Source organism: Poecilia formosa, unplaced genomic scaffold (genome assembly GCF_000485575.1).
Source record: "Poecilia formosa unplaced genomic scaffold, Poecilia_formosa-5.1.2 Scaffold14, whole genome shotgun sequence".
Classification (NCBI taxonomy): domain Eukaryota; kingdom Metazoa; phylum Chordata; class Actinopteri; order Cyprinodontiformes; family Poeciliidae; genus Poecilia; species Poecilia formosa.
In genome coordinates this window covers 3297667-3325477 of record NW_006799953.1, presented here as the reverse complement: position 1 = coordinate 3325477, position 27811 = coordinate 3297667, and the positions used below count along the sequence as shown (strand labels likewise).

Below are 27811 nucleotides of genomic sequence, written 5' to 3'. Positions count from 1 at the left end.
AATTACATAGTGCTGAAATAAAGCAAAGTAATCAGGTGGAAAATCTTTCCATGATTTTTTTATGTTAATCCAAAGAGTTATTTTTTTCAGTGTAGTAATATACCTCTTAATTATAATTTTGTCTTCATAAAATGCTGATTGTGGGAAATCGTGAAGAAGATTACGCTGGAGTAATTGTTGACAAATGTTTAAGCTTCTGATCCACCCAAGATAAAAAAATAAATAAATAAATAAATAAAACAGTGAGAGCTCCAAATATATTTCAAAGTCATAGAGACATCACACTTACTGATTTGTGATTCAATTTCAAAAACATAATTACATAGGAAAATTAAATGTTGCAGCTCAGACAATTTTCTTCAAAATCCTGTTGAAGATGCTGATGCCAGTGGGCAGGAGTTATATCTTGTAGCAGTCTAATGTATAGCAGTGCTGAAGAATCTTCTGACTGAAGACACTCTATTGTTGTATAGTAGTTTAATGAAGAAAGATTATTCCTACCCACATACACTTCTGTTTAATAATGATACCATAATCTGAAAGAAACATGGGCAGTTTGAGCTACAAAGTAATTTCTAAAAATAGTCTAACTGAATTTAATAGAGTTGTGAAAGCCCATTTGGTTTAGAGAAAGCATTTTTTTTCAATCTGCTCAGATAAATTAATGATTTACTGACTGTATCTATCTTTTCATATATGGTGTGTCCTTAGAAATGGGGGATTGGACCATCCTTGGTCGGTTCTTGACAGAAGTTCAAAACCATTCGACTGTCATCGGCAAGATTTGGCTGACGATGCTGCTCATCTTCCGCATCATGCTCGTGGCCCTTGTAGGGGACGCCGTCTACAGCGACGAGCAGTCCAAGTTTACCTGTAACACCCTGCAGCCTGGCTGCAATAACGTCTGCTATGACACCTTCGCCCCTGTCTCCCACTTGCGCTTTTGGGTTTTTCAGATCGTCCTCGTCTCCACGCCGTCAATTTTCTACATAGTGTATGTCCTGCAGAAGGTTACCAAGAATGAAAGACCTGAGGTCAAGAAGGTGATTTCGGTACCCAAGGCCTCGCCTTTGCTTGAAACAAAAGGACCTTTAAGAATTGATAAAGACATGATGCTGGATACTGGTAATCCTTATGATGATACTTCTGGAGAGGAGGACTGGAGCTCGGAGGAAGAGGAATATGAGGAGAGGACTCAGCTGGAAGGAGAAATGAAGGAAGTAGAGGAGGACCCAACTCAGCTCTCTAGTAAAGTGCTACTTATTTACATCATACACGTTCTGCTGCGCTCCATTATGGAAATTGTTTTCCTCATAGGGCAATACTACCTTTTCGGATTTGAAGTCCCACATCTGTTTCGCTGTGAGACCTACCCGTGTCCAAACAGAACCGACTGCTTTGTGTCCCGAGCAACAGAAAAGACCATCTTCCTCAACTTCATGTTCAGCGTCAGCCTTGGGTGCTTCGTCCTGAACATTGTGGAGCTGCATTATTTGGGATGGATTTACATTTTCAGAGTGCTGTTCTCTGCATGCTGCATGTGCTGTGACTCGGATAGGGAACCCGTGCAACAGGTGGCTTTGTACTCTTACAGCAACCCACTATTGCTCGAACTCAAGCATTCTTTGCATGGACGAGTTGTCCTGCAGACCACCGCGGGTGCGTCCAGGGACCCAAATCAGGTCCCATCTATCTCCTTTGAGACGGATTCTACTTTGGAGTGCACTTCGGCTAGGAATTTAGATGAAAGGGAACACAGCAAGGCTAGAATACACAGTGTGGCCAAAATAGGACAAGGGAAAAAGTCTTGGTTGTGAATCCTTTTCAAACCCTTTCTGTCCTTTTGTTTAGATTTTCTTTTTTTTTTTTACTTTTTGAGACAGAATTTTGTTAAAGTACAGACATGAAAAAACTTGGGATTGTTTATACAGTATCCACCAGATTTAGTAACTCCCATAGTAAATGAAATCTTTTAAATAAATTACTCTTTTATTGCAGTCACATAATCTCTTAAAAATTGGGAAATCAATTGGAGTTCAAATAACAATTTCGATGGTTGCTCAGAGAGTCTAGGAATTTCTAATTAGTAATCTATAACTTCATGTAGCATAAAAATGACATGTTTCTATTATAATATCACACACATAAACAGTGGTCAGATTACAATAGGCTTTCAGACACAAACATATTAGGTGGGTTTGACATGAAACAATGGAAACAATATGTGGAAAAGCACTCAAATCTGCAATGCTAATTGTCATGATTGAGGTAGAATGTTGGGCCCAAATGCAGCAGGGAGAGGCATAAGGTAGAGTAGTACTTTTAATAAAAATGCGGAACAAAAACTTACAAGAAATCTCCGGGAGCCAGAGCAGAACAAAAACTATAAATCCAAGGAAAAGACAGCAGGGGACTGTCAGAGGAATCAACAGGATATAACAGGAGGGACTATCAATGAGTGAGAGCAGCAGAAGTGTGTAAGTACTGGGGAAAGTGAATGTGGAACAGTTGATCTAGGCTGATTGGCTACCTGACTGCAGGTGTGAGGGGAGAAAGAGAAAAGAAGGAGATTATACAGGGGACTTGAAAGTAAATGTAACAGTAAAAAATTAGTAGACATAAAGAACAAATTTAAACTAGAGTTACATAACTAGACACAAGAAATAATCGTAATAAGCTAGAATCGCCAAGAAAGCACTGAACTACAGTAAAACAGAAACAACACTGAGCTAAACAAAGAACAAGACTAGGAACACAGAATACTAAATCTGTTTTAAATAAAAATACAGTGCACTCTACCTGTCAACTGACAATGAATCATCAATTGGTCTTTCTCTAGGATAATGATTGTCATCATATTGTAAACTGAACACAGAAATAATCTATCAGATTAAAAAAACAAAACCAAAAAACTTTCATTTTATCCAGGATTTTACCATCTGGCAATACCGTACAAAATGTAGTTATAAAAATATTATAGGATAATTCAAAGTGCTACTTGTATGGAAATGGAAAGGAAACCAACAATTCTGCCACTTGTCATTTTGATAAAAGTTTATATATTTCTTACGCTTTGATTTTCCCCCTACTGAATAAATGTATCTAATTTATGTTTTTTTTATTTTTTTTTTAGATTTTCAGCAGTAAAATGTCTGAATTTACTGTCACTGTAATTTATTTCGGCAGTTATATTACCTTTTGCTGAAGAAAGTAAAAACATCTAAATAAGTTGACTGTCAATCTTTAGATTGTAATTACATAAGTAATCTTAATTTTAATAAGCTTGTCAAGTAGTAATTATTGCTAATTTTGTTTCAAGTTCGGATTTATATCAGATTTCAAATGCATTTGTGACTGACATGCTATAAGAAAGAAAACTTAAGAAAAATCTTTTAAAGCTTCTGACTTAGAATTAAAAAATAGCTTGTTGTTTTTTTAGTCAGAGATATATCTGAAATTATTTTATTCATCTTAAAATTATGTCATTTTCACTTCATATATGTTAAAAAAAGGAAATGACTAACAATAAAATATAAAAAATACTGCTTTAGCAATAAGAAAAACAATAAAAAAACATAATTATGTTATCACATATTTAATCTACTAATGCTCTAATACTAATGTTGATTATTAATAGGCAAAACTCTATGGCAAGGGGAAAATTCTACATTTACATTCTCTTGTTAAATAAATAGTCCAGAAGGGGTCACTGCTCTCTAGTGTGCAAAGCGATGCGTTCACGGGCAGATGAAAATATTAAACTTAGAATCAATTAAAAAAATTGACGAGCTAAAAATACTGATCATCTCTTATATTGTATATTGAAAATGAAAATGCAATTGCACTTATATGCAATTGATAAATAGTCTACTTAAGCTTAAAGCTTAAAGCATGTTAATTTAAAAATATGCATAATAAACCCCCGAACCTCCCCCTTCCAGCGCCCCAGCCACTCGAGGAGCCCTCCAAGAAACACAGACATATAGATAAACTCACACACACACACACATATACACAGACAAAAAAAAAAAGACAATAAGAAATCATTGTAATTCCCAAGAGTTATTTACGTCATAACTCAGTGCTCTAAATTCGGAGTTTAAGGTCGGTACATGAAGGCATCACGAGTACATTCCCTCACCTACTGACAATTAGAAGGAAAAAAAAAAACATGCCGAAAACTTCTGGTAAGCCGACAGCGCTGTCACCTTTGAGCAGTCCCAGGTAGGTCGCTGTTAGACCTTCTAAACAGCATTTACTCTGTGTTATTTTTATAACAGACATTTTTACACTCTGCTGCTAAGTGTTTCCTAAAGCCAGTGCTAAAGAATGAGGGCAAAGCAGCTTAAAGGGAGAGCATTATGGCCAAGCTGAGCACTTGTCAAAGCGCAAACAAGCGACACATGATGTACAGTGACGGATACGAGCTTCAAGAAGACTTGTCACTTTATGAAACTCTAAATGTGTCGAAATATTATGTTTCTTTATTTTACTGTATCTTGGGCCTCAAAGGACACGATTAAGTGTGGATTAAATGCGAAATTTGTTTGTGTTCACCCAAAACTAAAGACGCTTTGCTATCTGTGGGTAGATGCATTAACGTTTAATTGTACTCCATCACTTTAGGGTGAGGCTGACAGTTTGAGAACGACGAAGATAACGTCAAAGCTCCTCTGAACAGTGTGTGTATCTAGGGCGACTTCAGATAAACTGTGTCACAGATGTGTAAGTGCACAGACAGATAGGCTATTCCCCTTTTCTTTTTGTCTGTTCTTCCTAATGCATTTTGTGTCCTCAAAATTGTGTCCTTTCAGGCCATTTTGTGTCCTCAATGTAAATACAGTTGATGCAGGAATAGGAAGTGTCATTGTATTGTATCACACAATCTTAAACAACTTTTTGTTTTTGCAACTTCCAACTGTAAAGTTTTTGCTTACATAGTCCATTGCGTAATTATTCATGACAACTTTTTATATCTTTGCCATCTCACAATAAAGTTCTTTGTAAATTATTTTATGCGATAGACCAGTACAGAGTAGTGAATGAGTAAAGTAAAATGAAAATGTTAAATAGTTTTAAAAATGATAAATCTTAAAATTATGGGATGTATTTGTATTCCAATGTATTTTAGAAGTAACCTACTGTAAATAGTCTGTTTTTTTTTTTAAATCTCAGGATAAAAAAAACAAACAGTTGTTTTATGAGTGAAAAAATGCGACGAAACCATACCAACGAACACACCAAAGTTCTGAAGTTCAAAGTAGAATCGGGTTCTAATATGGCATTCCAAGCTTAGCAAATCTCAGAGCCTGGCTCAGTTTATCATCTGGAAATGGAAGGAGTGTAGCACAACTTTAAACCTACCACTAAACCTGTCCACTAAAACTGATGAGCCAGAAAAGGAGAAAATTATTATAAGGAATTTTTTATTGGCCTTTGAGAGGCCAATAAAAACTCTGGAGGAGTTGCAGAGAGCTCAGGTGGAAGAGTGTTGACAGGACAGGGTATGCTCTACATATGTAGCCCTAAAGGTAAACAGTGATTAGATGAAAGACAAAGGTCAAAAGTTTATATGTAGAGGGAGTCAACATACATGTGAAAAAGGTGTTCTAGTTAATGGAGACCAAAATTGAACACCATAATCAATATGTAGAGCTCTGACCTGTGATGGCTATTCTTCAACTAGAAAAGAAAAAACTGGTCCAAGACCTATTAGGGGTGGAGTATAAATCCAAAATCACTTTTAAGGTTTTTATTTTTGAAAAATAAGGATCATGTATTCATGCCCTTCCAGTTCATGCACTAATTCAGGGGTGCCCAAGTCCTTTACTCAAGATCTACCATCCTGCAAGTTTTACATGTCTTCTTTCTCAAACATGTCTGAATCAAATGGCACATCAGCATCTACTAACTCTGCAAAGGCTTGAAAATTAGCCATTCATTTGATTCAGGTGTGTAGTAGCAGATATACATCTAAAAGTTGCAGGATAGTAGAGCTCAAGGATTTGACTTGGGCCCCCCTCCTGTAGTTTGAGATAGTTTATAATGCAAAATATCATACTTTGTGGTTGTAATATGACAGAATAAAATCCTCACTATATGTTAATATTTTGGCAAAGCAGTAGCAACAAGCAGAAATAAATTTTTAAGTAATTCAGGGATGCTTCACTTATGTTTAGAATTATGTTTCTTTTAAGGCAACAGTTTTTTTTTTCCTCAGATTTAACAGGTTTTCCAGTAAGGCTTTGATTGGAGCTGTGTGAATGTCAGTGTTTCCAGTAAAATTCTAAAAATCTCATATTCTTTTTTTCTTTTTCTTCTTACTTGACTTCCCATCCATAGCATATGCTCCCACATATTTTCATAAGACTCTGATGCAAAAGTTGGACCCCCTTAAACAAATTAATCTGCTGAGTAACAACAAAGAACCTGAAGCATGTTTCACCTAATCAAGAAAGACAAGGAGAAGGAAAAGGAGCTGGGCAAAAAGGAAAAGAAGGACAAGAAAGAGAAAAAAGAACGGATGTCCCAGTCAGAGTTGAAAAGCCTGGAAGAGATGAGCATACGTAGGGGGCTCTTCCATGTGAACAGAGCGAGCACCAAGAGGCAATCTAGGACCAAGCTAGAGATCTCTAACCCTATTCCAATTAAAGTGGCTAGTAACACAGAGCTTTCTCTGACAAGTGTAGAGAAAGATTATCTTCCCAATACCCAGGAGCCTGACGCAAGACAAACGTCTGCAAGTACCTCTGGTGAAGATCAGATTTGTAATCAAGTGGAACCTCAGCGCTGCTCTGTAAAGGAGAGAGCAGCTAAATTTGGGGAACTGGCTAAGACCAATTCATCAGTGAGTCAGAGGCAAGCCACTATGAGTCAAAAGAGTATAGATGGTAGCAACCCAAGTCTCTCAGATCAGAGCAGGTCTACCTTCAATTCAGTGTCCTTTCCCAACCCAAAAGGCACTGCTAAGGTTCACGTTCCTGAGATTGTAGAGAAGACCTTCCCTGGCGTAGACCTACAGTTGCCTGTGCTCATCACTCCACCAGTACCAGATCCAAGAGAGCTTGAGATTCAGAGGCGAAACACAGGGGACTTTGGCTTCTCTTTGAGGAGGACCACCATGATTGAGAGACAACAGGACGGAAGCGTGTGCCGGCAAGTTGTACATTTTGCAGAACCAGGCGCAGGTACCAAGGACTGGGCTTTGGGCCTGGTGCCAGGAGACAGGCTTGTGGAAATCAATGGAATCAACGTGGAGAGCAAAAACAGGGATGAAATTGTGGAGATGATCCGTCAGTCAGGAGAGGCAGTCCGGCTAAAGGTGCAGCCGATTTTGGAGCTTAGCGAGTTGAACCGCAGCTGGCTGAGGACCATTCAAGCTCTGCCCAAAGATATCTTCGATGTGAGTACAATTTTACACCTACTATTCCAAGTGCTTTCCTGTTTTTGCCTTGGGCTATAATTATGTGATGGGTCTTGTGGTCATTCCTACTTGGAAGAATTCCTCTGTACTTATCCAAAGTAATTGGTCAGTGCACTCTTTTAACCATGTAGTCTATAAACCCAAATATCAGATAACCTATTTACTCGTCAACATCATTTCTTTTGTCATTATGCTTCTATTATTGATTAGGGATGTTGTCAGAAGTCAGAGAGGCTTCTATCTCAATGTAGTGTCACATTTCCTCGTAACAAGTCATTGAGAATGTTCTGGCATTGAGAATACCTAAATTCAAAGCATGTATTTTTTTTTCATTTTCTTCCAACAAACACAATTACATTTTAAAAGGGCACCAATAAATGCCAAACCAGCAAAGAACCTGGCTTATCAAATTATGGCGACCAAGAAACAGAATGGCAAACAAAAAGCTCACTAATATTTTTTTAAAACTGGACTATGAGAGTGATTTGACTGAGGGGACAAAAAAAGAGACATCTGGACATAAAACAAAAATAAGTAGAATGTGGCTTATTGACAATGATGCGATACCTTTGTGTTATCAGATTCTTTCATGATATATTTACTGCCTCCCCCTACTTTGGGTGAGTTTAAGAAAGGTTTCTTGCTGCACAGGGAACTCCAAAACTCCTTTTGCAAATGCAGCTTAATGCGGGTTTCCTAAAGTGAGTGTCTATGTAGTTCGGATGTATTTGTTGACAAATTAAGTTTGCTGGATGTAGCATTTTGTGCCATATTATTTTTACATTTACAAGAAGGTTTTAAATGTTTAGTACAAGATATTTTTATATTATATTATAAGATCACTGGTCTGCATGTAAGGATCTTAAACTCAGTTTAAAACTGATTTCATGCCTGGAATACAGACTTAATGAACTAATAATTGAGATTATAGAACATTAAAAAATTAAGCATTTTTGGATTTGCAGTGTTGTTTTTCCTGAGTCAGTTATCAGTATTTAAGCAAGAAAAAGATCCCCACCCCTTCATCTGTTATCTTTCTTCATGTCTAGATAATGGGTATAACTGTTATGACACCAGTAATGTGATTTTGTGCTTGCTTGTATGGGGGAGTGTCTAGCGTGTGTGTATGGGTCTGTTTTGAAAGAGAGAATGTGTTCGGGTGTACATATAATCCCCCAGCCCGCCCCCCATCCCTTTGAGACCAAACAATGGGACGCTGAAAGAAACAACGGCTCGAACGCCACCACAGCCGATGGCCATATGGTCTGGTAAGACTTGGCTGGCGGCCCGTTCGGAGCTCTTTTCTCCAGTATAATCGTGGGCAGCAAGCAGAGGGCCATTAAGTTAAACTCTTTATTAGCTGGCACAACAAACACCTTAATTTGCGCTTAGTGCTGTCTGTTGTCCTGGCAGAAGAGTTCAGAGAACAGGCTTGGTTTGGCCTGGTAGTATGCTATTAAGTCAGTTACATCAAGAAAGTTGGGTGAATTTGGTGAGTTTAGTTTGATGTACACACTAGAAAATACATGTACAGAGTTCATTTGCTGTTTTTAAAGAGCTGTTTGTCCTTTTCTACGTTGTTCCACATCCAGCCTGTCTAGCTAATTATGAGACAGGGCAAATGAAAGAAAATGTGCTTGTGAGGGTGACCCAGAACCAACAGAACTATTTATAGGTAGTTATAATAAGAACATGTTCTGAATCTGGAGCTCTGCTTCTCAAATTTGATTTGTGAAGCTTGACCATGTGGTATTTTATTAGTTTTTTTTCTGTTGTTTTATTGAAATGTGATTAACTGCCTCATGTACATGCGAAGATTGATGATGCTCTCTTGTGTGTCTGGTTGACATGGAGCTATAGCCAGATGATGATTGCAAGTGAGCAGTGACTTTGTGGAATGACTTTGTCATCAATGTGACGTTGCCCAGCAACCACTGTAACTGCAGGGAGAATACGATAATAATAAGCCTGTTACTGAACAAAAAGTGGCTGGACTGGTATCAGCTAAACACCTGCTCTCTTGCGCTGCACTGTCTGTCCCTTTTTTTTTTCCTGCTCTGCTTCATCATCATACGGTTTCTGATTACAACTCTGGTCTGCTTTTGACTGCTTAATACCCCCCTTAGTTTTTCACACTAATCTGTCATCACTCCTCCCTTCCCCCCAAAAAAATAAAATCTTTTTCTCAATCTAAATCCATCAAGCTCAAAATAAGTCTTGCATTATCTGATAAGATTAGCATATTTGTCATTCTTAAAAAGTCAGTAGCAGATCCCCAACAACTGTTTTACTGTTCTGGAGGCAAAAAGAGAGGCTAAACTTGATTAAAGTAGTTTAATTTTTTTGTATTGGCCTGTTGTATTTTGAGCTGTAACATCAAACACTTTCCTGCTGTATGTTTGAGCCAAAATCCATTTGAAATGACTTTGTTTTTGATATTTATTTAGTAATTATTGTTTGTTGTTTTGGTGCACATATCTGCATAACTGCTTTATATTATACTCCTGCATTTATAATGCATTGTATAGTTATATGAGGCCTGGTGTTGTATAGTTCACAAGTGGTTTTAGAAGACAGAAATTATTAAATGCCGTCATGTCTTCTACAACCTGTCTAGTCAGATTGCATTATCCCCATTGTCAGTGGGCGGATACAACAGGGGAAGTAGTTTCAAACAGGAATTAGAAACAGGAGGAGTTTATTTGTATAAAATGACCTGGTTTATGACAAATCTTAAAAACACAAGGTCATTCTTTTCTTTCTATTCTATTGAACTCGTACGTAAAAACAGTAAGCAAAAAATTGGATCCTTTTATTTTGGGTCTTGAAAGCAACAGGAACTAAAAATCACATACTGTGTGACAGATACCTGACATTCCAGGGTGTGTTACAGACACCCATTAATTTTCCTTGAGGTGTATTTACTTGCTTGACACCTACTTTTCTTGTTGGCAATTAGGAACTGTGCTTGTACTGCATGTACATCATTAGTTTTACCACCAAATGTGTGAGAAAATGTTCATGCTTTAGAATCAATTCTGATCTTTGATCTCTGGTTAGACTGGAAGACGTAACTTTGTGTTACACATTTTAATGTATTTTGAAATTATAATCACTTTAATTCTATTAGTTTAGAATCCACAACACAGGTATTTAGCAAGTCAATCACGCCCAATTCATATTCAATTAATTTCAATTTAAAATTACTTAATTAAATGTTATTGCTCATATTAGCCATGTTTCTTCAGAGATTTGTAGAGGCTGTTTGGCTGTGAGCAGGAAGGATGTCCTGTAGCGGTCTGTATCGCGGCAGTTCTGAAGAAGCCTCCGATTGAAGACACTGTTGTTGTTGTGTGACAGTCTCATGAAGAGGATACTCAAAGATGTTTTCTTTATTTTTAAGAAGAAATAATCATGACCACACCATAATCATTATTGATTCCACAGTCATGCCTTGAACAGAAGCAACCTGCTTCTATTGTTTAGAAGCAGGTTTAGAAGCCTTTGCAAGGCTAAACAACTGATGTTGTTGCCCCAACAGATGATTTCAGAAAAGATTACGCTCTCTACAACAGACTTATAGTAGAAATGCAGCATCTTGCCGCAAGCACTGAAAGACCTAAGTTTCCTAAAGACGTGAAGTCTGCTCTGTCCCTTCCTGTAGGTACTGTGGTCACTGTGGTACCTGCAGTTCAGTTTGTATTCCAGGTGAACACTGACTGTATTTGTAGTCCTCAACCACCTTCACTTCACTTCAGCCACCCTTGAATAATTAAAACTTAGGCCCCCCTGTAGAAACACTTAGAACTGCCTATATTCAGTAGTCGACACATCACATGTAACTTAATATGCATTGATATGTACAATGAAAACATCTTGGCACTACTGCAGAAGCTAATATTGTCAATCCTCGTTATTTCAGTTATTGGGGTTACTGTCAAACAGCATCAAGGACTTCAGCTCCTTGACTGGCTACTTTGTCAGTGCTAGCAGTAGCATTGTGCCAAGTTCCATCTTCCCAAGCTGCAATTTCTCTTGAATGTTTTAGGTATGCACTACAAAATTAATTGGTGAATAGGTGGATTTCTGCGAATAAGTTGGAGTTGTTTCACAGAAAAATTCGGAAATGCTGAAATATGAATAGGCAGAGGCCCACTGTATAATCAAAATCAGTTCATTTTAAAATGCTATTTGATAAAAAAAACAAAAAAACAAGCTGTCTATTATCCTGAGCTAGTATATGGTGATGGTGAAGGGGAGTCACTCCTTTTTGGCAATAAGAGCCCTGCAGCACAACCCGTCGTGTAGATAACTGCTCTGTCAGTTGAGGCTTCCGTTGGCTCAGCACCATTTTACTGCTGCGACTCACCATGCTGGTACATGCTTCTGTACTTTATCCCTGGGACATTAACCTTGCATACAAGAAAAGTGTAAAGTCTGCTGTTAGTCTTCGCTTTATGTTACAGTTCATGAGCCAGGTAACTAAATTCAAAGTACGGAAGGGTTTATCTGGGTCAGAATCACTGGTTTCTGTGCTGTACAGTGTTTAATCTTTACTCTGTGCAAGCCATGTGTGGACAAATAGTCCACACATTGCTGCGTCCCAGTAACAGACTCCGGGGATTAGCAGTCTGTGCTAGACAAAGCAGGAATGCTGCATGTGTGACTGGATACTGCTCGCTGTTAACATTCAAATGTATGGGCTTAGCAAGAAAATTTATCCTCTTTTATCTGTTTGGAGCGTTTTACAGGAAGGCTTAATTTTTGCACATGTTTGACTGGACATTTGCATTTATATGTAACACCAGATGCCTTTGCTTTTATCATGTCTGGATCCAAAATGCACTTGATTTGATCACCAGATAGCTGATGTTCAGATGTTTGTGAATAAAGTGCTTGATTGGGGTGATTCATTCCTACCTAGTTCAGCCAGTTTCTGTGTTTCCTTGTCTTTGTTTCTCTGCTGCGTGCCAAGCTGACATTGAGGTAAATATCCGCCTTTTAGTCATTCCTCCCTAAATGAGGAATGACCCAACTGGTTTTACAACAATGACGTTTCAGACATTTTTTTTTTTTAGTTTTAGAGACCGGATAGGTAGGTTTAACTTTAATGTCAATTAGTTAAATACATTACTAATAAACTTTGGTATGTTGTGTTTGGTTGTTCCTTTTCTTGCAAAAAAGCAACATAGCATAGAATGTAGGTCAACAGAGTGCAAAACCAGACCATGGTGTGAACTGTAGGTATATAGCTCCCTCTTGTGGTTTTAAATATAAAGTAACCAACATGTCATACAATTTAAAGATGCATCGTGGCCTTGGGTAAAAGAATTTACGCTGTTTTTTATGACTTAAAAAGCCTTTTACTAAAATATCTTTCCATTAAAGTAACCAGATATGCGTTGTTCCATTGTTTTGTTTTTGTTTTGTTCATAAGAACCTTCTGGGAGGCTTAAAAATGTTTAAGCACTGCTTGATTAGTAAGTCTTTATTTTGGATTCTTTGTCACGAGGAGGCCAACGTGGCAGTGAGATAAGGCGGTAACAGTAGTTTTGGAAACTCTATTAATATCCCCTCTGTATTTCAGCAGCTGTCCCTCTTCCATCCCCCGGCCCAGCTCTTCTCACATTACTCCCCCCTGCTCTCCATCCCCCAGTCTCACTGTGCAGCTCGGACTATGTCCCCACCCTCGAGATCACCCTCCCTCTCGGGGCTTTGAGTGTGCATGCTCCCGTCAGATTCAGGTCTTACCCTACCTTTAGGTGTGACTGGACCGCTCCTGCGTCTGAGGCAAGATCAGAAGGTTAACCAGGCCCAGAGAGGAGGTAATGGGTTTGAACCTCTGGCAGATTGAGTGTGCTGTATGAGTGGGGTGATCTTCTCAGGGCTAACCTCTAGCACTTCCATTAGAGCTCTGATAGGGTCTTAGAATGGCCTCCTTTGCTACTCAACCTACTATTTATAGGAGTGGACGCTGATGAAAGCAGGGCCTGAGATGGTGGAGTAGTTGCTGTGTAGCTAATTCTTGCTGTGGTATCACCTTGTTTTAGTTTAACTTTTGAGAAACTGCTGGAAGTTCTAAAAACTTTTAGAAATTATATACACGTCTGTGATATATTACTATTATATAGTGTTTGTTGCGGTTTTTGTACTGTTGGAAACATCTTTTGTGTCGTTTCCTCTGTCATGGATTACCCAATTTGTTCTATTCTTTTTAATGGAACACGTCTAATATATAGTACATTTACTGCATTGACATAATTTCATCATTTTATTCATGTTCTTTTTATTGTCAGTGCTTTACAGTCTCTCTGATCTTTTGCTGAATAACCCGTTGTGCTGAAATAAAGTCTACAGTATTCCATCGCTTATCCCTGAACTTTATTTCTCTTTCATTTTAGCCACAACCTTCATCCCTTCTTCTCTGGGTGACTCCCATTTTCTCCCTCATTCCATTATTTTGTTCTCCATATTCCAGTGTAAATCCATGACTTCTGGCCTGTCACCATGGCGTACAGATCACGCTTCTCCTTCTGGGAGCAAAAGGTGTTTCACCTCTGCATCATGTTGATTGTTGCCTGTACATAAATATTTATTCTGATGTGTAGAGTGTTGGTTTGCATAGTGTGATCATTCTGTTTTTTGTTTGGCTATGTCTTTTTATATAGGCTAAAGTTGAGAACAAAACAGAAGTAAGTTGTCTTTCAGATGCATGTGTTGCCAGCACGTATTCATTTAATGTCTGCTTGGTTTAAATATCACAATGAGCTATATTGAAATAACTTGGAGTGGTTTTGAGAGTTTAGCTTTTCATTTTAATGTTTAATGCAGTTTCTTGTTAAAACATTGTTTTTGTTGACAGAACTGATAATGGCATGTTTGTTTATGAGAAGTTTTACACATTTAAAAGAATTATCCAAGCAATCTGACAAAACAAGGGGGTCATTTAATTGTTTAAGTTCTAATGTCACATGTTTTGGTGAAATAAATTGTTTCTCTAATGGATGGAGCATTTAGATGCACTGATTAGTATTTTGTGCTCAATTTCTGATTAATACTTTTGCAAAAACCTTATCTGGTTCTGATTTCAGCTGACTAAAATATTGTAAGCAATTAAATTCTTTTTTATGCTTTGTGGAAAAAATGTCAAAATAATCTCCTAACACTAATCCTAAAATAAAATAAAACATTAATCTTCACTGATGCTGAAGCTGGTTGAGCCTTCCTAGTCATTAAGAACCTCAAGACCGAAGAGTGTTCTCAGCATGGCATAGTAGTGTTTAGATAAGATGTGATTATTGATCAGAAAAAAAAAATATACATTTTTAGTTTCTGACTGGCCAATCACCATTTAGAGCCAGCCAAGTTTTAAATCCAACACCAACCAATTTCTTAGTGCACCTCTATTAATTCCTTAAATGCAAAGCATGAACAATCAATTAAAGATTATATTAGAGTCATTGACCCTTCACCCTAATATTTGCAAGCTGGAGCACTTTTCTTCACCGCTTTTATTAGCAGGTAGATTTTTTGGGGCTGTATTGCCACCAAGACTGTTATTCAGAAAAATTACTTCTCAATATGCATGTGCATATCAATTTAAACTTTCCCATTAACTTTTAAATTTGAAATTGTTGGGCTGTGCTGAATTTATTGGCCTGACAGAATTACTTGACCGCAAGTTTAAAATATGCAAATTAAAGTCCAGCTTAGAGCTCCATTCAGAATAATCTCCTTGAAACTTTCTCAACTCAGAACTTGCTTGCCCCAAACTGAGAGTTTTTTTTTCTTCTTCTTCCTGTATCAACCACCAATGGAATAATCTATACCATCTTACTTTGCTTCTGTCCAGTCTGACAGTAGTCAGCCTCAGTCAGTCACTAATCCTGTCGCAGACACAGCCAGTGGTCCACAACTGACTGCATCATCAGCTGAAGGGTCCAAAAGTAACGGTGCCATGGTGGGACCGGATACTCCTGAGCAGGAGGAGAGCACTGGTGGTAAAAAGGTGGTACGAGTTGTGAGGAGAGTTGTCAGGCGGGTGGTGCCTGCTGGTACAGAAGAGCAGAGTCAGCCCACAGCATCGAATACGACTCTAACAAAACCTAAGGCTGCTGGAGAGGACAAAGATGACATATCTGTGGGACTGGCCAGTTTGATGGGCAGAGTTCGAACCAAGGAGCACCGACCTCGCACCCGCACTCAGGACCGCAAAGAGGATACAAAAGAGGAAGTGAAGCAGCAAGAAGAGGAGGAGAAAGAGAAGGCAGAAGAAGAGGAGGTAAAATCATCAGTGGAAAAACAAGAAGAGGTCTCATCTGTTGCACCAACTGCAGCTCCAAACCCAGTGCCACCAAAGGCAAACCCCCTCACCCCTCCACCTGGTTTTTTACCCCCTCCAAAACCAAATCCTTTGGTACCACCTGCTGGTTTCATTCCTGCACCCAAACAGAATCCATTGACTCCACCACCTGGTTTTATCCCTGCCAAACTGACCAGCCTAGCACCTTCCAAACAAAATCTCTTGATGCGACCTCCAGGGTTCATTCCTGTTCCAAAGACAGATCCTCTGGCTCCTCCTGCAGGCTTCATCCCAAAGCCTCGTCTGTTTGGTATAAAGAAACCAGAGGTATTGAGTTAACATGTGCATGTTTGCCTTTTTCTCTGTGTGTAGCATGCTTTTTAACAATAATACACAAGGAAATCATCACGTAGATACATTGTCCTCCAACATCAACTTGAACAAAATTGTTTTAAAAAAAAGAATTGTAACGTTTTATTTCACATATGGAATCAGTCTGCGTAATCTTTACTGTTAGCAAAATCACTTTAACAAGATAGTTTTTATTGCATAAAAACACTTGGTATAACAAAGACACCCTGAGTGATTAGAAGCAGAGGGCATGCACAAGCTCATGATAAGGCTTCATCAGTGTGTACTCATTTCCTGCACTGTGGTTGTCTGGCCAGTTCAAACTGTCTGTGAGCACTGAGCTGTGACTCCTTACCATCACTTTCTGCCAGAATAGATATGGGGCTTTGTTCTGTCTGCCATAGGCAGGTAAGTAAAGCCTTTAAATATTTCTTAAGGCACATTTTTAAATAATCAAGACAAAAACACTTGTGGTGTTCTCTGAAGTAATTAGTTGCTTTTGTCATACATTTTATATTACCTTTTGAGAACCAGAAACAATGTATTTTGTACATTGTTCAGGCTTATGGGTAAATAATTTTAGTTTAGTTCAATCATTTATTAGTTTCTTTTTTGTTTGACATAATTTGCATTGCCATAAGATGTCCATGAAATATGGAGTACAATGAGGTAATTGGCCCACAAGGCCAGACTCCAAGTAAATTACCCCAGAAATGCGCCATCTTGATAAGATACCGGTAAATGGTGTTACATAGGAGCAGCATTACCAAGGCTTAAATTGTTTTTTCAAGGCTTATTCTGCTCTTTAGGAGAACCACTTCAGTGTCTAGCAATAGCACATCTTATGGAAATGGTCAGCTCATTATTTTCGTTTGCCGACAGCTGTACAGTGAGGATGATGTGATCGGATGTGACAATGAGCATTGTCCATATTTGTGGTTACATTTTAAGAGCACAAAGTTGACCCGTGCCTCGGAAAGCTATTTCTATTGTGCCAGAAATGCGTCAACATTTTATATATGTTTTAGCAATCTGTTTAATACACTATTGACTGACTAACGACATCATAGTTTTGGATATTTATTTAGAAACATTTTAAAATATCCTTACCGGTAAGACACATTCTCTGGATTGACATATCATGATTCTCTGTCTGCATTGGGGCAAGTATTAATGTTTGGTGCTGAGGCGATTATGGTGTAGGTTGCAGCGAACGGTAGCTTATAAGGCGTCTGATATAATCTTGTCAGCAGACAGAAGCAGATATGGGGCAAAACTGAATATACCCCTGTAGTTGCTAAAACTGTGTACAAGTATGTTTCATTGAAGTAATGTCAGCCGGAAACGTGTATACATTTTTTTTGTTTTTTGAGAACTTTTCATTTCCATAAAGCACTTCAATCAATTGCAAGTTACAGAGTTTACTAAGTCTTAAGTCCAATTCACATCTTTTTAAGAGATTCCTCTTGCTGAATACTGGGTGTTACAGCGGCCAGTAGATATGTAAAGTGTTGATTCAGTTTAGAAGGCTTTATTTACAATAGATCTCTTTATTTTTTACGTCCAACATTATCCTTAAATTGCTTTAATTCTTAAAGTTTTGGTAAATTCTTATTTTTTAAGTAGGGTCATTACAGGCGCATAAATAGGAAAAATAAAGATGCGTTCGTTTTTGCAGCTCTTGTTCCTTTATGACTTCTTAAGAGCTAATTTCGATTAACTCTGCTCTGGTTCCTTGGGAAGAACATCCTGCATGTTCAGCTAAGGCTTGTTTAAATTTTTCAAAATTACCCTCAAGAAATTAGCAGCAAATTGTTGTTGATACAACACAGATAAAAGCTGCGAACCATTTTATTCCTTAACTGCACCTCCTAATGAAGCAATTTTCTTTAACAGCCATGTTCATTTCCTGATTGAGTCAACCGGAACACCAAATTACATGGGAGTGGCAGTAGCTGTTTTAGACTAAGGTTAAAATAGAATGCAGCCTAAAACATAATTGTCAACTGTACTGCCATCGCCTCATCTTAATGTCATCTCTGTGTGCGCATGTTTTTCTCTGTGTGTTTGTGAATATTTGAATAAATGATGTAAGGTAAAGGAGACGTCTTGCTCCCCTGCGGTGCCCAACGGTAAACCATCCCCTGCTGCACAGGAGAATTCTGCTGCAAAGGTACACATTACAGTGTGTGCTTTTCACATTTAGAAGTACTACATATTTTTCTTTTTCACCATATTCTTTTATTTGCTATCAGTTATCAGTTTTTCTTCCAGCAGACAGTTACACGGGTTTCTTTTGGTCCATTAACATTACCTTCTGGCTGTGGATTTGCAATTGTTGCTGCTCGATTTTAGGCTCCTGAGCTGATTCCGTCTGAGGACGACCACAAGCGTGTCAGGAAGATCTTCACGCTAGACGGCAATAATGTAACTTATCTTTGCCCTGTTGCTGGTCTTTATTCGGCATGCTTGGTCGGGGCTTTTCTGACTACTAGCTTGACTCCGTTGCTTGCTTATCCAGACAGAAGGCAATTTTTCTGACAAGCTTTCAAATTCTGGAGTTAATCTGCCGAAGGACACAAGTCATATAAGTCATATAAGGTTCCTATTACTGAATCCTGACAGCAACAATATGAATCTATAATTTTTGCCAATTTTGGATCACACAGTTACAGTTAGAAGTTTACATGCGCATGTCTCGGGCATTGATATCCGATAAATTTGGACATTTCAAATATTTGATGCAATATTTATGCTACAGAGAGGGGCTGTTGTAAGTTGTAACGCAGAGAGGCCACATTATTGACATATAAAATGTTTGGGGTGGCTATTAGTTTTGGTCTTGTCATTTCTTTGGTTTTCTTCTTACAGTTAGGCACATCAATACAATATACTTGTCAAACTTTGTATAGATTTTGTCTGGGTTATTTTTGGAAAGCAGTATAATATAATGGTATTTTGCACAATTCTTCACAGCTGTGAGTTTTCCAAAATAAAATTGACAGTGGGGGGAGCACAGGAGTTGTCGTGTGATATTGACATCAGCACCATGCAAAAATAACTTGGCTTGGAAGTCTATGTACCATTCTTTTGGGAACAGTAATGGCAAATTACTGGCCTGTTAGATCAGCCAGTGCCTCAAATTTAAATATGTATCTCTCACCTCTTCTTCTCGGAAATTATTTCTAATTATTGTTTACACTTTGAAATCCTGTTTCTTGTTGGTCACACACCATACCTACATCACTTTCCCGACCCTCAAAGCTTTCCTTGGGGTCAGCACTATGGCAGCTGTCAAACGTGGTGGTCACAGTATCAATTCAGTTTGCACCAGACTGACAACAGGTTTGTCAGTATTGCCTGAATACTATTGCTTTCAAGAAGTGTGTCTGTGGCACAACACCAAGTAGTTTAAATGAACATTACCATTTCTGATTAGACATAAATATGGACCTGCAATTAAACCAACATTTTTATTGATGATTCTAAAAAAAGTATGTGGTTTCTCTCCATAATAAATTCAAGTTTGTTCACCAAAGTCTTGATTTTAAAAATCAGTGACTTATGATCAACCAGCTATGGAAAACAAACTGTTAAATGCATTATTAAACACCCCAGGTTTTTAGTATTCATGCCCATGATGATTGCATGAATCTTCTGACTGCTAAACGTAAATGCTTTCTAGATTTACGGTTTAATAACTAGATGAAATGAGAGGAAGTGAGAGTGGTTCTGATAATCTTTGGATCGTTATTTGTTGGTCATTCTTTAGTAACATCTCTTATATGAAATGTATTGTATTATGTATTTTTGTGAAGTAGCTACCCTGCGCTGATATAACTATTTTGCCACTTCTGGATGTTATGGCCATGAACTGCAATCAGTTATATGTGTGTCTAAAGTGCAAAGAACTCTTTCTGCTCATCTTTTCTTCTTCCTTTGACCTCCAAAAGTCTGATTTTTCTTTTGCTTTTTTGTGGGCCGCTGGATCCTGCCTTGCTCCTTTGTGTTTGCTCTCTGCATGGTTAGAGGCCCAGAGGCCACAGAGTTTCTCAGGTACGGCTGCTTTTACTGTGGACTCAGTGCACTCCTTAAGGCATTGAGTGCTGGAGTTAAAGCATGTTTTCCTCCACTGACCTCTCTGTGGCCTATGTTACCCTGCCTGCCTGCTTGTCTTTGACTTCCTGCTGTTTTCTTGGTTTGTGCAGAGGTTTGAAAAATACTAATATGAGATTATGACATAAACCAATGGGAGAGAGGAGGGGCAGTTGGAATTCTCTTGTCTAGGGTTCTTGAACAGGTTTAAGAAAGTGTCAACAAGTTTATATTTACATCGGTTCATATTGCATTGTGTACAGTCTTTGAATGCACATGTGCATTAAGTATTTCCAGTATTAAGCTGGAAATGGCATAGTCTTATTTAATCAGATTGGTTTGTGAGATAAAGGTTATTTTCAGAATTAATGTAGTAATAAACCTTACAAGCAAAAAGTAAAACATAAATGCACTCAATATTCATGCTTATCCATTTCTTTACACTGTAAAACAATAAAATGATATCAGATTAAACAGGCTGTTTCAATTAAAAGCTAAACTTTCTAGAACAGAGCGCAAAGAATTTTGTAAGTTTTTTTTATAGCCCATTTTATTTTAACTTTTTGTGATCAAGCAGAGGATGAAAAATCAATTCACTGTGTAATTTGCATTTTTAAAACAAATACTCGCAAAACTCTAGTTATGCAAATGAGCAAGTGCTTGCAGGCCTTAATGAGCAGCTGCACCTGGCTGATTTATGGAAAGTATTTCTTCGACACGAGAGCTGTCGGTTAAAACAATAGACGAGGTTATGGACCTCCTACGATACATGAATTATACATGGTGTGTGGCAAAAGATTTTTTTTCTCTTTCAAGCAAACTTTGTCTTCAAATCAGACGCAGTTGCAAACAAAGTAGAAATGTTTCAAATGGAAATCACGTCACTAGATGCTACATTTTTGGTCCCTCTATAATAGAGACCTGGAAAAAGAAATTGTCCAAAACATGAGACTCTTTGTAAGAGAAGGAACTGCAAGACAAAAGAAAATAGAATTAATGTAAGAAACAACAGAAGTTGCACCCAAAATTCTCATAATCTGGGAAAAAGTCTTTCAATAAAATAATACATCTTTTCAGAAGTTGTTAGTTCTGAAGTTGGTACATCAAATCATTCTGAGTTCCACTTGATTTACAACAAAATCTTTTGCCACAGTTTTATTTTGTAATCACTTGATGTGTGGCAAAAAATATTTTCTCTTCCAAGCAAACTTTGTCTTCAAAGCTTAACATTTTTTGACTTTCTCTGAGTGCTTCACAGTACTGGTGCAGAAAGCCCAATGATGGAACCGATTCATTAGTGATGATACAACCAGTGTGACAGATACTCAAATAAAAGGCTTTGTAAAGGTTTCTCTGATTGCTCCTTTTTTGAAAGATATTTCTCTTTAGAAACTATAATTATAAGCTTTCCAAATATTTCTCTCCATCCCTCCCGCTGTGAGCTATGAATGATGTACTTTAGAAGCACAAGCAAAATTTCGCTGTGTGCAGTAGAGCAGTTGCTCTAAAAATGGGTTTTACTTATTTAAAACAGACAAATAATTCAGAGTAGATATTTCAGCATCTTTTGTTAGAAGTTAGCACAACTGGCTTGGAGACTTGCCAAAGGCTGTCGATATTTCCAAATCTAGCATAACCCAAAAAGAACAAACAAAAAAACAAAGTGACATTCTGCGGAAAGCTCCCCCTCATGTTTTTGGGAGGAAATTACTTTCTTTTTAAGGTCTTCATTGTATTTTCAATACTTTTGTTTGGTGAGGAAAAAACAGGGTGGGTTTATTCTGACCAGCGGATCTTTGGATAGGACTGTTTTAAGCTGAAAATTTCCACCAGGAGATATTAACATTGAGAGTTCTGTTTTACACCCAGAGTGGCATCTCAAATTAATGCCTCTGTTGCAGATAATATTTGCTTGGCAGAATAAAACATGAGTTTGTACTTGAACACCAACTACAGGAGTTGCTCTATTTAGCCTCTAATCCTAACAGAGTTGTTTGCATTTCCCTGCATTTTAAATTTTTTTTTTATCTTTTGCTCTTGCTGAAGTGTTATTTTTTAATTACTTACAATTAATCAGTTAATCCACTATTATTTGTTTCACTGCTGTGCACTTCGGTCTATTTTGGTGATTCCAAATGAAAGTGACATTTACCTGTCGATTATGATTCTTCCCTTTTCCAGTCCAAGGTTGTTGAGGATCCAGTGGCCATCCTTCAGGCAGCACACTTGGCTGCAACCAAGGTCTGACCGTAACTACGGCCGGTTGCAGTGCTGATTGCATGATTTCTTATATTGTTGTCTATTCAAATGTAAGAGTATACAATTAAAGGCAAAATAAGTACACAGGTGTGATGGCAGAGTAACGCAATAATAACTTTTATTGCAAGAACCCTGTGAAAAATAACTGCTTTTTTTGTGTGTCCTTGTTGGATCAGATTCTAACAAACATGATCTTTATATCTGAAGAAAGAAGCAATAAAAATATTTTAAACATGTTTTATTTCATGTGGATTTCAACTGTGTGCTATATCAAACTCTAGGAGAGAGAAAAGCCAAAGTGTTTTGTTTTCATTTTTATTTGATCTCCCACAAGATGATGTAGTTTTCTGTGCATGACTTTTCTCTTGACATTTTGACCTGCTTGTACTCGGTTCTGTTTCTTTTAGTCAATCAAAGCAGGGTGTTTTACTTTGCGTGATGTTCTTGGTGTGGATAAAACAAAACAAAAAAAAACTCGTCTTGCCTTCTGCCTGTGATGTCTTCAGAGGGAAGATGTAATATTAATCCTGACTGAGTTGAGTGAACACTTAGTAAACACTGCGTGCTTTAAATTTGTATTGGAAGGTAAGCCATAAAAACTGAAATGATTTTGTAGAAGCCTACTGAATAATGCATTCAAGTTGTGAAACAAGAAAACAGACCAGTGCTGTACTTATCATACATGTACTTTAATAGCAGTGGAGAGATACAGCTGTAGAGTATATTAATTACAGATGCACCATTAGGAATTTTGTGGCCAGTTTCCAGGGTTTCTGTTTTGCGCAACAGCAATTTCTCTTTAACAGCTACAACATAAAAACGAAGAACAACATTCAAAACGTCTTCCTACCATTGGCATACATTGGACGGGAAGAGGTGATGTCACACTGTGTGAGAGAACAGTAGCTGTGAAATGAGATTTGATTATTTAAAAAAAAAAAGCAAATCATCATAGAGTTGACATTTCAAGGTGTTTTTTAGCATCTTCTAATCACTATTGGCACTTTCAAAGTAGCTGTATTTTTTAACTACTTCTCCATGTCTTTGCATAAGGATGAAGCCTTTTCCCTGAGATATTCAAAAGCCATGAAAGACAGTTGTTTAACGCTAAAGGGGATAAAGCAAAGCAACAATAGATGCTTCCACTATCAAAATCTTTTCTTGAAAATTGTTTTTTTTTATAGGGGTAAAAACAAATTACCAGGGTAGAAATTTGACACAAGAGGGAGTAACTACTACACCCAAAGTAATATTTCATGGTTTTTAAGCCATTTATGTTCCAGTGCAAAAATAAAAACAAACACAACCCCTGTGGATCATTAACAGATTTTTATGAAGGAGCTTCTGCTTTGGGTTGTGTTTGATGCTCGCATGAGACTCTAAGACAGTATGAAAATGGTGTGAAATCATCACAAGATTACGGCAGCCGAGTTAATGTCAGTATTACCTCCTCAGTTTTCTCTTCAAGTTCTACAGAGGCTTTCAATAAAGAATATATTTGATTGAGGTGTGTTGAACCAGGGGAGCATCTAAAACATGCAGGACAATGGTTCTTGAAGACACACCGTATGCTGTAAAACACTGTGCCTTCTTGCTGGTTCTGAAGGTCAACCTTGAAAACCCACAGACGTGCTCTAGTATATCACAGAAATTACAGCAACCTTTTAAATAGATTCTAACATCTCTGTCCTGACTCTGAATGTATGTGAAAGTAGCATACTGGTGATGAAAGTGCCTACATTTTAGTCTTCTTCACTCGGTAAATAACTTCCACACCAAAGTGTGTTCCAAAATATAAAAAAATGCAATTAATTAATTAATAAAAAAATATATATATTTTGACATTTGTAATGTTTGAACATTGTTTGTAAACACACATCTCCTTCTGATTGTTTTGCTTTGACAGGTGAAGACAGAGGAACAGTTGAAGGCAGAAAAGGCCTGGTACGAAACGGAAAAAGTATGGCTTGTCCACAAGGATGGATTTTCTCTGGGTTTGTATTATATCATTATTTTTTTTTTAAAATCTGCATTTGTTATGATGAATAGACATGTTAAACTCCCTCTCCTGCCAGTGTAGGCATGTGGTGACATTTGATTGCGAAAAGTACAGATGTGGGTGTTTTGAAGCACATAAAATGCTTTTAGAAACGTTGCTGTTAATTTGACGGCTCTTGTTTACCTCAGACCGAATACATTTCCCGTTTGTAGTGTTCTCAAAACGACATGCTTTATTGAATCTCATGCATTATTAAAATATATGCAACTGCCCTAAGCCATGTGGCATGAAAGAGAAGGTCCAGATCAGATGTCACATTCAATAAATTTCCTAATTTGTGGTAATGCAGCCACTCTCTTGAAGACGGAGGCAGGCAGCCTGCCAGAGGGGAAGGTAAAAATCCGCCTGGAGAGTGATGGATCTTTATTGGAGGTGGAGGAAGATGATGTAGAGAAGGTACTTAATCATCACATCAACTCTTAACCTCATCCATAATCGAAGGCTCTCAGTGAGTGTGTGTGTGACCTCCTCTGCCTTTGAACTCTAGGCAAACCCGCCGCTGTTTGACCGAGTGGAGGACTTGGCCTCTCTGCAATATTTGAACGAGTCGAGCGTGATGCACTCACTGCGGCAGCGTTACGGCAGCAACCTCCTGCACTCCCACGCTGGGCCCAACATGGTGGTCATTAACCCAATTAGTGCCCCCTCTATGTATTCTGAGAAGGTAGGCAGCAATATATATATATTTTTTAATTTTTTAAAATGCATTCATGTCTTGAAATGGATGCGCTGAGAGTGAAACATGCCCAATGATGTGAGCTAATGTGAAGATAAGTCCCATTTCTGTTCTCATCTTCCTTCCTGTCCAGGTCATGCAGATGTTCAAAGGCTGCAGAAAAGAAGACACGGCCCCCCACATTTACAGCATGGCGCAGGCTGCCTATAGGAGCCTCCTTACAACTCGTCAGGATCAGTCCATTGTCTTGCTTGGCAAGAGTGGAAGTGGCAAGACCACCAACTGTCAGCACCTCATCCAGTACCTGGTTACCATCGCTGGAAGCACCAACAAATCATTCTCCAGTAAGTTGGAAGGGATGCATTCAAATTATGCTTTATTTGTCAGCTGTTTGTTATTAAGCTCTCCCAGTTACCAGCACTTCAATTTGGTTTATTGTAGCAGAAAAATGGCAGGCAGTCTATTCAGTTTTGGAGGCTTTTGGGAACGCTTCGACTTCCCTTAATGGGAATGCAAGCCGCTTCTCCCACATCGTTTCCCTGGATTTCGACCAGGCAGGCCTGGTGACATCAGCCTCTGTCCAGGTAAACACAAACACACTAGGAGAAAAAACAGACCAATTTTTGTGTGTATTTTTTTTTTTCTTTTTTGTATTCTCCTTGCTTAATTCACTGTGGTTCTAGCTGTTTCTTTGGTTTAGGCACGAATTGCAAAATCGATGCATTAATCAAAAACTTTCCTGATACTTCACTGCAACCAAACTCCATTCAGATCTATAATTAAGTGCTATATGTGTACAAAGAATTGATTTTCAGATAATTTTGTCAACTTGGTTTTATTGTGACTTCACAGACGATGCTTTTAGAGAAAATGAGGGTGACGAGGAGACCAGAAGGGGAGTCCACTTTCAACGTGTTTTACTACCTGATGGCTGGAGTAGATGGCGCTCTTAGGTCAGTATTGATGCTATTTAGCCAATTAAAATAACAAGACAGCTCTGTTCTGTATTTAATTAGTGACACACAAATAGTGCCTTGCAGAACTATTTATACCTTTTGAGTTTTTTCCACATTTTTATAAATTTGAACCACAAACAGCCATGTTGTTTTGATGATTTGTTTTGTCACCAACGCAAAGGAGTATTTAGCTGTAAACAAAAGATAACATGGTTTTTGAAAAATAATAATAAAAGGAAAGTTGCCGGCTTTAATACTTGATTAGGTTATAAAACAATTTCTGCATGCTTTGAACATTTCACAGAGCAATATTCCAATAATAATCTAAAAATGGAAATAGTATGGGACTGACAAATATACCAAGATGTTCCAGCTTGCATGCAAAACCCCATTTGAAGTGGAAAACAAAAAATGGATATAACACTGAATGTGGCAGAACCATTGTCATTCAGTGGGAAAGCTTTTGGAGTCATTTTAAAAAGTATTGACCGATACTTTGTAAATATAAATGTCTGCATGAAAGCTAAGTATCATTTGCCTTCCATTTTAAAAACGTTGCACTGGTTTGTGTTTGTCCATCTAATCCCCTAAATAATGTATCAAAGATTTTGTTTAGAATGGGACAAAATGTGAAAAAGTCGGATGGTTTGAATACTTTCGCGGGGCTCTACATAGTGTGTTTCAATAATATTCTGTCAGCTGTCATTTCCTTATCTTTTTTCCCCCCATCAGAACGGAGCTGCACCTCAACCACTTTGCTGACAACAATGCATTCGGAATCACGCCGCAGAATAAGGTAAATGCTGCCCCGCGAGCGGAGATTGGCCTTTGAAGATATTACTTTGACCTCTTATAAAGCCGAAGTAATCTTTATAAAAATCTGTTAGGCAGAGGATAAGCAGCGGGCCTCTCAGCAGTTTTCCAAACTGCAAGTAGCCCTAAAGGTCCTTGGGATCAGCGCGGATGAGCAGCGGGCCCTCTGGCTGGTTCTTGGGGCCATCTATCATCTCGGAGCAGCTGGAGCTACCAAGAGTAAGATTTATTTACATCAAACAAGGAAAAAAAAAAAATAAATAAATAAAACATTTCTCCCCTTCATAGTGGCATCATTACTCGTAGTAATAATGACAATAATAATAGTGTGTGAACTATTAAAAATCTTTTTAAGTTTGGAAAACACCCCCCTTCCAATTCCCCTCCACCATTTGCTATTTTTTTCAGCAGCTTTTTACTTGATGTGTCAATGTTGAGGCTGCATTTTGAAACCATCACTTGTGTGATGCAAGAAAGATGTAACCGAGGCAGCTGAATTATGCATTTGCACTTAGAAAGAGATGTTGCACAGATCATTACACTGAGCTTCACCAATCTGCAGCCCTAAACGAAATATCACATTGTTGGGGAAATGTATGCCTTACAACTAATACTACTTGCAAATGAAAAGGTGAAGAAATAATTGAATATCTACACTAGTTAGGGTTATGACTACTGTGTGAATGTTATGCTGGCTTTTGTTTTTTTTTTCACTGTTTCAAATGTTTTCCCTTGGTGTACAATGCTTATACAGTTTGCAACAATAAATGGAATGGCAGGGAAACGGTTCAAAACATTAGCAATTCATGTTGCAACTGATTAGGTTATATCTTTCAGAAATAGTGGAAGCAGATGTTAACATAAACATTAGAATGAA

General features: G+C 38.0%; 3 protein-coding genes across 3 annotated transcripts in view; all 3 read left to right on the top strand.

Annotated features, from left to right (window-relative positions):
* Positions 1-713: 713 nt before the first annotated feature.
* Positions 714-3122, top strand: LOC103133936 (gap junction delta-2 protein). The gene has a single exon (XM_007545927.2). It carries the CDS (start codon positions 714-716, stop codon positions 1815-1817), a length of 1104 nt encoding a protein of 367 aa, XP_007545989.1. The 3' UTR covers positions 1818-3122.
* Positions 3123-4138: 1016 nt separating this feature from the next.
* The window catches only part of LOC103133935 (unconventional myosin-XVIIIa), a 106982-nt gene continuing 83309 nt past the window's right edge, over positions 4139-27811 (top strand). The window contains exon 1 of the mRNA XM_007545926.2: positions 4139-4224. The gene's annotated coding sequence lies outside the window, so the exon portion shown is untranslated. The remainder of the gene's footprint in view (positions 4225-27811) is intronic.
* On the top strand, positions 13075-27194 carry LOC103134008 (unconventional myosin-XVIIIa-like). The gene is made up of 13 exons (XM_016668389.1): positions 13075-13248; positions 13902-13969; positions 14092-14115; positions 15276-16052; positions 18172-18249; positions 24337-24424; positions 24779-24885; positions 24977-25153; positions 25299-25509; positions 25607-25749; positions 26018-26118; positions 26854-26917; positions 27009-27194. Exons 2-13 carry the CDS (start codon positions 13931-13933, stop codon positions 27192-27194), a joined length of 1995 nt encoding a protein of 664 aa, XP_016523875.1. The 5' UTR covers positions 13075-13248; positions 13902-13930.

Coding starts and splice junctions, on each gene's coding strand:
- LOC103133936 (XM_007545927.2), top strand. CDS start 714: ATGGGGGATTGGACCATCCTTGGTCGGTTCTTGACAGAAGTTCAAAAC.
- LOC103134008 (XM_016668389.1), top strand. CDS start 13,931: ATGGCGTACAGATCACGCTTCTCCTTCTGGGAGCAAAAG. Junction 24,886..24,976: donor AGGAAGATGATGTAGAGAAG/GTACTTAATCAT, acceptor TTTGAACTCTAG/GCAAACCCGCCGCTGTTTGA. Junction 25,510..25,606: donor CACCAACAAATCATTCTCCA/GTAAGTTGGAAG, acceptor GGTTTATTGTAG/CAGAAAAATGGCAGGCAGTC.